The sequence below is a fragment of the Nicotiana tabacum genome, chromosome 20 (assembly GCF_000715075.1).
Source record: "Nicotiana tabacum cultivar K326 chromosome 20, ASM71507v2, whole genome shotgun sequence".
Lineage (NCBI taxonomy): Eukaryota > Viridiplantae > Streptophyta > Magnoliopsida > Solanales > Solanaceae > Nicotiana > Nicotiana tabacum.
In genome coordinates, this window is record NC_134099.1 from 92,604,681 (window position 1) to 92,616,854 (window position 12,174).

Below are 12,174 nucleotides of genomic sequence, written 5' to 3' on the forward strand. Positions count from 1 at the left end.
CAACACGGAAGGTCAACTCTCCCGCTTCGACATCTACCAAAGCCTTTCCAGTAGCTAGGAAAGGTCTTCCAAGGATAATTGGCACCTCAAAATCCACCTCACAATCCAAGATAACGAAATCGGCCGGCAATATGAACTTATCAACATGAACAAGGACATCATCAATAATCCCCAAAGGCCGCTTCATTGACCGGTCCGCCATTTGAAGCCTCATAGAAGTTGGACGAGGTTGTTCGATTCCCAAGGTCTTGAAGACCGAATATGGCATTAAATTTATACTTGCCCCCAAGTCACAGAGGGCTTTTGCATAGTCGGCACTTCCAATGGTACATGGGATAGTGAATGTGCCGGATCCTCAAGTTTTGGAGCCATAGAATGCACAATTAGCGCTCACTTGATGGGTCATCTTGATTGTCTCACACTCCATTGATCTCTTTTTTGTAACCAAATCTTTCATGAACTTTGCGTACCCCGGCATTTGCTCGAGTGCCTCCACCAAAGGCACATTGATAGTCAAACTCTTCATCATATCAATAAATTTCTTAAATTGGTTGTCACCTTTTTGCTTGGCCAACTGTTGAGGATAGGGCGGAGGAGGCCGAGGTAAGGGTGCTTTGGCTTTGGGCACCACCGGCTCGGGCATATCAATCACGTGTTCCCTAGACGGGTTCACGGCCTCTTGTGTCTCCTCTTCAACCTCATGAATATCAATCCTCACATCATCTCTCACACTTGGTTCAACTACATCTTCAACCACCAAAGGCATTTCATTATCTCGTAACTCATCTTCATCCACCATAACTTGGTTTCCTCTTGAGGCATGCACATCACCGCCTCTTCCACTTCGCGTTGTCACCTTCATCACATGATTATTGTGCCCACCCTTGGGGTTTGCTACCGTATCACTTGGTAGAGCACCCTTTGGGCGAGTATTTAAAGACTGAGAAATTTGGCCAAGTTGTACTTCCAAGTTACGGATAGAAGTGTTGTGGGAGGCCAATTGAGCTTCGGAGTCTTGGTTCTTCTTCATCATTTGCTCAAACATAACTTCAATTCTACCAAATTCATTTCCCGAAGAACTAGACCCTTGAGATTGAAACGGCGGTGGGTTGTTCGGTTGTTGAAACATCGGAGGCCTTTGAAAGCCTTGCCCCCGATTTCCTTGACCACCATTGTTATTCCACCCACCTTGCCCATTGTTATTGTTCCAATTGTTGTTGTTGTTTCCGCTCCAATTCCCTTGATTACCCGAATTGTTGTTCCCCCAATTTTCTCCTTGGTTGTTGTTATTGTTCCAATTACCACCTTGTTGATTGCCCCAATTTCCTTGGGGTCTCCATTGTTGGTTCCCTTGATTACCTCTATTCACTTGATAGTTGTTGACGTATTGGACTTCCTCACTTTTATCATCATAGCATTCATTCGAATAGCCACCACCATTATCATAGTAATCAAAATTTCCTTGAGGTTGTTACCCTCTTTGCCTCCTTTTCATCATATTCACTCCTTCCATGGCGTTGACTTGGCGCGGGTTTTGAACTTGTTGTAACTGCACTTTAGCCAACTGATTCATTGTTGTTGTAAGTTCGGCAATGGCTTGACCGTGATCATGTAACTCCTTATGCAAATGTATGACGTTAGGATCACCTTGAGGCACATTAGCTTGGCTTTGCCATGCCGACGATGTGTCGGCCATCTCATCTAACACATCACAAGCTTCATTGTAGGGAAGCTTCATAAAATTTCCTCCCGCTAGTTGGTTCACAATACATTGGTTGGTTGTGTTGATGCCCCTATAGAATGTTTGTTGGATCATCACATCATTCATATCATTGTTAGGGCATTCTTTCACCATTGTTCTAAACCTCTCCCATATCTCGTGTAACGGTTCAGTCGGCTCTTGCTTGAAGGCTAGAATCTCGTCCCGTAGAGCCGTCATGTGACTTGACTTGGAGAGAAAAACTTAGCAATGAACTTGTTCGCCAACTCATCCCATGTAGTGATGGAATGATTGGGGAGCCTCTCCAACCAATCTAACGCCTTCCCCCGAAGTGAGAACAGGAAAAGTCGAAGTCTTAATGCATCTTCCAAAACATTTGTCTGCTTGCTACCCCAACAAGTATCCACGAAGCCCTTCAAGTATTTATAAGCATTCTGATCAGCGGCCCCCGTGAAATAACCTCATTGTTCGAGCAAGGTGAGCATCACATTTGTAATCTGGAAGTTCCCCGCCCGGATTCGGGGAGGAACTATTGCACTTGCGTACCCTTGATTGGGTAGAACTCTTGGTGCCACTCTTGGTGGAGGTGGAGGAGGGTCTGGTATATTCTCATTTGCATTGACATTTTGACCTCTCCTAGGAGCTTGAGGTAATACGTCTTCTTGTTCTAGATCCTCAACCTCCTCCCCCACGACCACGTTGTCAAGAGGGTCATTTGCGTTTAAAGCCATGTGTACCTGAGTGAATTGACACAAATAAAATTAGTAAAAAGAAGGAAAGAGAAGCAAAACACAAAACTAGCTACACAAATAGTCAACACCGTAAGTTCCCCGACAACGACGCCAAAAAGTGGTAACAGCAAACTCAACCTCACACAACGGTAGGAAGAGCAGGCGCTAAGACTTATACCTTAATAGTGGTATCAGGGTCAATTTCCACAGGGAGCTTGGAATGGAGTTGCGTATTTGTTCAGACTAGGAATGCGTGTTTGCTCCTAATTGTACTTCTAATATTTTTGGGGGTTTTTGTTTAATAACTACTATTATCAACTACAAGTTTAAGCTAATTTATGCTGAAGGGATATGTTCTAAGTTGTGATTAATATAGAGAAAGGCACTAGGGTCGTGGCATCACCTAGGTGGTTAACTAACGGGTAGAGACTACTAATAATAGATTGACATATTTGGGATCAATGTTATAACCGTTGCACAATTGTACCCACTCTCACACCTCTCGGTAGGGAGAGCGAATTTGCCCAATTGACTCTCTCGAGACCAATTAGGTAGGCCAATTAGACCAAGCAACTTGGGTTCAAATAGGGTTATTACTCTCTCGAGGTTTAACCCGTTAATTGGGACTACCATTTCTCATGGGTCCACCCCAATTCCTTGTTGGGTCAATTTTAGGGTCATAGACTCTTTTTCTCAAGAAGAGTCAAGACCCACTAAGCTAGAATCAATGTTTGCAACCATCAATCCTTAATTAAACCATAAAATTAACCCAAATAACAAACACCCCATATCAATCTATCATTAAAAAGCAACACCCATTAATTACCCACACTAGGGTTGAGCCACAACCCTAGCTAATGGGTTTAGCTAGACATAATTAAAGAAGAAACTAAAGAAATAGAAGATGAAACAACCATATTAATTAATTACTAATATTAAACTACAATAATCTATGATGAAACCAAGCTATAAATGCCCAAAATAGGCCAAAACATAAGTCTCACGAGTGCAGCAGCTATCAAATGTACCAAACTTAACCTAAAAATGGTAAAATGTTCTATTTATAGTGGGCTGGAAAAACTGGATAAAAATGCCCCTGCGGGGTTAGTGCGGACCGCACAAAGTTGGCACGCGGCCGCACTGGATTGCTTGACCTCTGAATCTTGCTCTCTGAAGATGGTAATGCAGACCGCACAAAGTTGGAATGCAGCCGCATGAAGACTGGCGCGGACCGCACAAAGTTGTTGTGCAGCTACATGAATGGTTTTGGCAGCTTCTCTGAACTTCACTGACGCAGACCGCGTGACCATAGAGTGCGGCCGCATGGAGAGGGATGCGGGCCGCATGAAGTGGGACGCCGTCGCGTGGTTTGCTTCTGGAATATGACACTCTCTGAACTTCTTGGACACGACCGCATAGCAAGATTGTGCGACCGCATGAGTGAGACGCGGGTCGCATGAAGTGGGTCGTGGCCGCATGAATTTGACTTGTAGTTTCACAGTCTCTAAACTCCTATGGTGCGGCCGCATGACATGATGGTGCGGTCCGCACCAAGTTCTGAATGTCCTTACTTTAATGATCTTTGACACTTGAGCAGGTTTCACTCTGATTTGAGCCGATCTTTGACGATTTGTCACTTTATAGCTCAAACCTGCAATCAAGCGCAATCTGTAAGCATTTTGGGACTACTTTTTAGCAAATTACACTCAAAGAGCAGGCAAGTATGGGTATAAAACATGTTAAAATCCTACTTATCAAGGCTCCTAAACATTGGGCCAACGGGCCTTGGAAAGACTTTCTACATAATTGACCTCCCCAGAAACTGTACTGAATTGCTTTGGTACAGAGTGCCCAGGATGCCTTTGGATCTTTTGGTAGTTTGTCACTCTCAAGGTAGTCGATGATCTCATTTCTCCAGTCATGGAACAAAATGGTCGCGTTTACTTCATAATAACCGTCCATATCCAATACCGAATGCATGAGTTATAACACCGTACCGAAATTTGATACCTTTATTTCCGTGGATAAGCCCGAATTAGCAGTGCATATGCTTCAGCATTTTCTTCTCTCGAGATGTGGGTGATTGACCATTCCCAAAACCGTGTGAGTAGAGTCTGAACTTTCACTACATATTATTGCATGCGTTCCTTTTTAGTGTCGAAGATCCCGTATACCTGATTTACTACGAGTTGGGAATCATATTTTATTTCAATGACCTTGGAGTCTAGTCATTGAGCTAGTTCATGTCCTACAACCAAAGATTCATAATTGATTTCATTATTATTCAAGGGGATAATTCCTATGGCCTGCCTCAGGGTTTCTCCCGAGGGCGTAATTAGTAGTACCCCGAGCCCGGAACCTTAACATTAAAAGCTCTATTAGTAAACAAGGTCTATACTACTGATGTCATTTCCAACACCATCACCACTTCTTGGTGGCCAAATGCAGCAGTCCAGGACTGAAATCGGCCAAAAATTGCGATTTGATCGCGGTCTTGGGTTTATACTCTATGTCAAATTCACTCATTTTGATTGCCCACTTAGACAAACTACATGACAATTCAGGTTTGGAAAGGATATTCCGTAGGGTAAAAGTTGTCAACATGGCTATCGGGTGGCATTGAAAATAAGGCCTAAGATTTCGAACGGCGACTACGAGAGCTAAGACCAGTTTTTTGAGGTATGGGTAGCGAGTTTTCACTCCCGTTAAAATTTTACTAACATAATAGATAGGAGATTTCGTATCTTCATCTTCGCGGACTAAAACAACACTTACCGCTACCTCCGAGACCACTAAGTAAATTAGCAACTATTCAACTTCCTCTAATTTTGATAATAACGGAGGGCTTGATAAATACTCTTACAATTCATTCAAGGCCTGCCGGCAATCCGAAGTCCATTCTAAGTTGTTCTTCTTTTTCATAAGCGAGAAGAATTGATGGCATTTTTCTAAAGACTGGGAAATGAACCTGCTTAAAGCAGTCAGTCTTCTAGTTAACCTCTGAACCTATTTCACATTTGATAGCTGGTCGGGAATGTCCTTGATGCCTTTAATTTATCAGGATTGACTTTGATCCCTCTTTGTGACACTAGGAAACCCAAAAATTTACCGGAGCTGACTCCGAATGCACATGTTTCAGGGTTACTCATCATGTTGTGCTTCCTTAGGATGCAAAAGGTTTCTTGGAGGTACTTCAGATGATCACCTGCATTCAAATACTTAACCAACATATCATCTATGTAAACTTCCATCGTTTTCCCTATTTTCTTTTCGAATATTTTGTTCATAAGCATCTGGTAAGTGGCTCCAGTGTTTTTAAGCCTGAAAGGCATCACATTGTAGCAATATGTTCCAAAGTTCATTACGAACGAAGTCTTTTCCTAATCTTCCGGGTTCATCTTGATTTGGTTGTACCCTGAATATGCATGAAGCCTGGCTGTTGCATCAATCACTTGATCAATTTTTGGAAATGGGAACGAGTCTTTTGGGCACGTCTTATTCAGATTTTATAATCTACGCACATGCAAAATTTATTATTCCTTTGTATAACTACTACTACGTTAGCTAGCGTGTCAGGACACTTTACCCCCCGGATTGAACCGATATCAAGCAATCGAGTTACCTCTTCTTTGACAAACCTGTTTCTAACCTCGACAATAGAGCATTTTTTCTTCCTTACTGGAGGGATGTTGGGATCTAGGCTTAATTTGTGAATGGCCACCTCTAGTAGAATACCTGACATACCCGCATGCGACCATGTAAAACAATCAACATTAAATTTAAGAAGTTCTATAAATCCTGACCTGATCTCGGGGTTCAATCCTGTCCCCAAGTGGAATTTCCTCTCTAAGAACTTCTCTAACAATGCAACTTGTTCGAGTTCTTCCGATGTGGATTTGGTTGTGTCTGTTTCTTCTAATACCTAGAAATACCTTGGTACCTGATAGGTTTTCGGCGGCTCCTCCCCTTTGTGGACTTCGTCTGGCTCGGGAGCAGGCATCATTTCCTGTAATTGCTAGGCTGCATGTTCCTTCCCTTTACTACTGGAGATCACGTTCATCTCCCTTATCACTGGTTGATCTCCTCTTATTTGTTTAGTTCCCTCTGGAGTTGGGAATTTCAGAAGTTGATGGTATATACAGTACTTGCTAAGTTGTCACACTTGCTAAGTTGAACTTGGCGAGGAGCTTTGTGGCTGGAATGATGCTTCCGGTTAGCTTGGCTTGTTCTAGCACTTTCCGTTAGATAATATTGGCTAAACTCCCTGGGTACACCAAAACACGTTTAATTTTAAAATCTAAAAGATTAAGAGAAATTATCAAGACATCATTGTGTGATAGTAGGAGTCCATCAGCGTCCTCCTTCGTGAAGGTGATATCATCCTCAGCGACTTCCCGAAGTCTTTTTCTATGGGTCACCAATACCTTTGTCTTTATTGCTACTAAAAATATTACACCATTAATCTCGTTCCCTCCGAAAATCATATTGATCGTCAGACAAGTAGGATTTTCTCCTGTCTTCGAGGGTTCTGCGCTATCCCGGTTGCTGCCGTAGTTGTTGTTAGCCCGTTCACTTAAGAACTTTCTGAGATGGCCATCTTTCAACAATGTTTCCACTTCCTCGCGCAGATGTTAGCAATCCCAAGTCTGGTGGTCGTTAGTCCCACGATGCTCATACCATAGATTAGGATCCCTCTAACTAGGATTGGATCTCATCGTCCTTGGGAACTGTGCTTCCTTAATGTTTCTCATTGTCGATACCAGTTCCACTATGCTGATATTGATATTATACTCGAACAATCTGGAGTAGGTGAAATCCCGAGAGCCTAAAGTCGTTTTGTCTTGCAACGATCTGTTATTCCGGTCACGATCAACTCTCCTATCTATAGCGAACCCTTCCACCGACCGAAAACCTTTGCTGCATCCTTCGGCCCTTTCATAGGGCAAAACATGGCCTTTAGAAGACCATCGACCCGTGTCGAAATCATCCTTCAACTTTTCCTTATTCTTCTCTCAATCCCGACCCTTGGTTGATGCTGGAAAATTGATCTAGTCATCCTCTAGTCTTATCTTTAATTCGCAGCGTTTGTGGACATCTCCCCATGTTGTTACCTAGAACTCGAGAAAACTTTCTTTCAATTTCCGGGAAGCGTGAGAGCTTCTCGTGTTTAGACCCTTAGTAAATGCCTCAGCCACCTATTCATATGGAACGACTGATAGAAGCATTCTTTCCTTCTGAAATCTGGTCACGAACTCTCGCAGCAATTCAGACTCTCTTTGCACAATTCTGAATATATCGGCCTTTCGGGCCTGCACCTTCCTGGCTCCAGCCTAGGCCTTGACAAAAGAATCTGTGAGCATCTTGAAGGAATCTAATGAATGCTCGGGTAGAAGTAAATACCATGTCAGGGCCCCTTTCGTGAGGATCTCCCTGAACCTTTTCAGCAAGACTGACTCAATCTCGTGCGGAGCTAAGTCATTTCCTTTCATCGCCTTTGTATAGGTGGTGATGTGCTCCTGAGGATTCTCAGCCCCATCATATTTTGTCATATCTTGCATTTTGAACCGCTTCGAGATTAACTCTAGTGTCGCGCTCGGTTTGAACGATAACTGGGTGTATTTCTTCGATTCCGATCCTTTCAACACTGGCGGTGCGCCTGGGATTTGGTCTATTCCAGCATTTATTTCTATCATAAACAGCATGAGTTCGATTTTAAAGAGATTATTCCATTGTTGTTAGCAGATTTGCTGTCGTTCCCTCCCCCCGGCTCCATCGAAGCCGACCTCACCCATTGAGGTGTTATTATCAACCCTTTGTGCTATTTGATTTGCGAGAGCACCAGAAGGAACTCGACCTCTTTCATTCGGGTTGTTGGAATCACCCGAGAACGCTTGCCTCAACTCTATCATGGCCTGATTTTGTCGCGAGAGATGGCCCATAATAGCCTTTTGTTGTTACCTCAGGATTCTTACCTTTTCCACAATGTGCTCATCTTCAACATCATCAGGAGTTGCCTCCCGAACGTGTCGTGGATATTGCCTTTCATGGAACGACGTGGCTACATCCTTCTCGTTGGGGTTATTGCTTATTGAATCTTCGTGTTAAGGCGGATTTTCTTGGGCCTCAACATTGTGTGTGATGTTGACATCGTTATCTGCCTTTTTTTTTACGATTTTTCGCTAAGAAACAAAGAATTAAACAATTTAGTAATAGATGCAAGGACCAACTCAATTACGTAACTGTCTAAGCCACACGGTGTGCACCACAGAGTTTACCCGTAAAACGATAAAATTGAATTTGTAACGTGGTTTATAGACAAACAAATCGATTTGATTCAAAAATGATAAATAAATTACATAAAATGTAAGACTTAGTGTTGAAATCGAGATAAGAGATTAAATAGCTTCATTCCGGAAGCAGAGCTTCTAAAGTCGGTAATAAGAATATCAATAGGTAGGAAATAAAGTGTTATTGTGTTTTAGAATAACATGCAGCATAAGTTTGTTAGACAATTTGTGTCCTACAATTGTTGTTGAAGTCACTATTTATAGATGCATCTAGAGAACAAGGTCCTAGGATCAAGCCCCTCTTAAACGGCAGTTATGGGGGCTATTGATGAATGTGTAACGGCAGGTTATGAATGCCAAAATTCAATATAACGAATTGTGTATTTAATATTGAAGAATATTCTTTATTGAATGTCATCGGGTGGCAAACATTCATTTGTCTTCATTAGTAATATTTCCTTTCGGGATCTACCCGGTGCCAACCGAAGCTGCTGTCTCCGGTGGTTTCCACTTACCTCGCTTTTCGTCTGTCTCCAATTTCACGTGTCGCTCTATAGTTCAAGTATTTAATACAAACCGATTTTGCCATATACATACATATATACAAAAAAAGTATCGGCTATTATTTTAAAAGTGACTATATAGTGTCATTTAAAAAAAAATCACAATTAAGACGGAGGGAGTAAGAAATATTTGGAATCTATTAGGTAAACGCTCAATTATGGCTGCTGGTTTGCCGAGCCATCCACCCCGAACGACAAATGCGTGCATAATTAATTAGTAGCTACTAGCTACCACGTAACAAAATTGTAGGTGAACGTGAACATCCATATAAAAAAATAATATTAATGGAAAAAAAGAACATCCATATCTTGCGTGTGGGACTGGAAACAAATAAATCAAATAGCTTCTTTTATTTGTTCTTTGATTCTTTTTTGGTCGGCTCACGACTTGGCTTTTGTTCCTTGTTTAATCAAGAATTCAGCCCAGAACCCTAAAATCATAGGAGAAACTGATATAAAAGGAAGGTCGGTATACAAGGTATATGCTGTGTTGATGCAGAATCTGGGAAGGACCGCACTCCAATGAGTGTAATGTAAACAGCCTATCCTAATGCAAGCATTAACGGCCACTTCCACTGCTCAAATCCGCGATCTATAGGTCGCACGAAGAGAGCTCCCTTCCATAATATCGGAGAAGCTGATACACAGACTCGAAAATAGTTTAAGCTATATACAGTATAGATAACGTCAACTCTACTTGAAAAATACTGAATTTTTCACCTTAGAGCATTATTATAAACTATTACACTGAAATGAATCAAGAACAAATAAACTAAGAGAATTAAAGAAATGGAAGGTAAAAAAATAAAACACTTAGCCAACAACGGTATTCAATTGAAGAGGCCTAGGTTGATTCATGGTTCTCCTTTTCCATATATTAATTTCTTTCCTTGGCTCCAATGTGAAATTTGTTCTGCATCTACCTATTATTATTGGAGCAGGAAAACCAGTGTTCAATTCATCTTCTTCATCCTCACTGTATCCTCTATCTTCATCATCTGTATAATACTTGAGATCATGATCTTCTGCTGTAATTTGTATTGATCTCCAGTCAAAATTGTTCAAAGGTTCCCTTCCACTAGCAAACCTTTTCATTTGACTCAAACAAGGTGCTCTATCAGGAAGCTTAGCAATAATATTATCAGCTGAAACATCAGATTTCCTCCCTGGAAGTAATTTTGCTTTTCCAGCAAATATATTTCCAAAACTTGACACTGATTTCTTCTTGACATGATGTTTTTGCAGATTTTTACTACTACTGCAATTCAACATCTTCTTTTTGTTGTGTTTGATTTGGCCAATGCATGAAACTTTTGGTGAACTTGGTTCTGATTTATTTCTTCCGGATTGATCTGCTGGGATTACTGATATGATGGGACCAGCAAATCCTTTATAATGATGATTTTTGTGATGATAATCTGTGGCTAATCTCTGTTCTCTACTTGGACTAAAAGGTGCATGTGCATTTTGTAATAGGAAAACAGCTGCTGCAGCTGCTTTTGGTAATAACTTGAAGATTGTTTTCTTCTTTGACTTGCATGGTTTCTCCATATATCCAAATTCAGCTAGCTAGCCTTCTGTTGTTTTTGATTGTCAATCTCTATTTCTGAAAGGTTAGTTTCTTATCTCTAGGTTTGTTTTTGTGCATATTTATATATAGATTGAATTGGGTTGGATGGGCGGCTGGAGAAATAGTATATTAGTTACTACAAATGGAGCTAATTAATTAAACAAGGGTGGGATACTATTGTTGACCTTTTCAAGACTGAAGAAAGGAGTGAGAAGGAGAGGTAAGACAAAACTTTAATGATATATGATTATCTTAAGGCTTAAATTGATGTTGATGTGTATATGTTATACCAAATGGGAGAAAATGAGTTACATGTACGATTATTCTGACTTTATTGATCATGTCATTTGTTTTAATTAACATATGGAGTAAAAATTTAATACTCAAAAATATTATAGAACACCACCCCTTTTCCATTCCTAACTTACACCATTAGTATAATTTACTTTCCTAATCTTATTTTGATAGTCGTAATGTTCCGACTAGTTTATAAGCACGTCGATTATTCCATAAAATATCTGCTACGTCCTCCGATAAAAAATTAAAAGAGATTGTGGCAAGTGAAAATTGAATCAGTGAGCTTACAAAGGTTTTAAATCTTTTGACCACTAAACTATACTTTTGAACTGTGTCAAAAAATATATATATAGTGGTGATTCTTCAATGAAGGGGGTTCAGGTGAACCTCCTTCCGCATCCCTAGATCCGCCCGCTGTCTCTGGCACAAATTTCTATTTACTTATTGATCGCTGGATCAAACCCTTTGATGTAGGCTACCTACCTTATCATTAGGAGCGTACATAGGCCGCGTTGGTTCGGATATTCCAATTACCAAACCAAATCAATTGTCTCGAATTTTTAAATCTATAAACTAAACCAAACTAACAAATGTCGAATTTTTCAATCTCAGTCTTTCTCGGGTTTTTCAGATTTTTTCCGACAAAATCTTCATAGCATAAAATATATAATTATTTGTGCTCTAATATTTCTTAGGTCCTAGTAGGATAAAACTATATAAGATGTTACCCAATAAAATAATACAAAATAATGTGAGATGAGTCATGATTATACTAAAATACTCAACAAATCGCATAAAATAAATATTGCTAATTAATAAGCCATAATAAAAATAAACATAATCTAAAAGTACTAAGTCATGCTAAAATAAGTACGACTAATAAGTACTAATTATTAATTACATGACTAAATAATATTAAAAGTAACTTATGCATTTCCACTATCTAAATCAATGAAAAAAAATCCAATACTATTGTCATTCCTAGTATTGAATTGAATCTTTTTGT

At 40.4% G+C, this 12,174-nt stretch overlaps 1 protein-coding gene across 1 annotated transcript; it reads right to left on the reverse strand.

Moving 5' to 3' along the window:
• Positions 1-9,948: 9,948 nt before the first annotated feature.
• LOC107806403 (uncharacterized protein At1g76070-like) lies at positions 9,949-10,980 on the reverse strand. The gene has a single exon (XM_016630555.2). The coding sequence runs from the start codon at positions 10,850-10,852 to the stop codon at positions 10,115-10,117; it is 738 nt and encodes a 245-aa protein (XP_016486041.2). The 5' UTR covers positions 10,853-10,980; the 3' UTR covers positions 9,949-10,114.
• Between the last annotated feature and the right edge of the window lie 1,194 nt (positions 10,981-12,174).

Coding starts and splice junctions, on each gene's coding strand:
- LOC107806403 (XM_016630555.2), bottom strand. CDS start 10,852: ATGGAGAAACCATGCAAGTCAAAGAAGAAAACAATCTTCAAGTTATTA.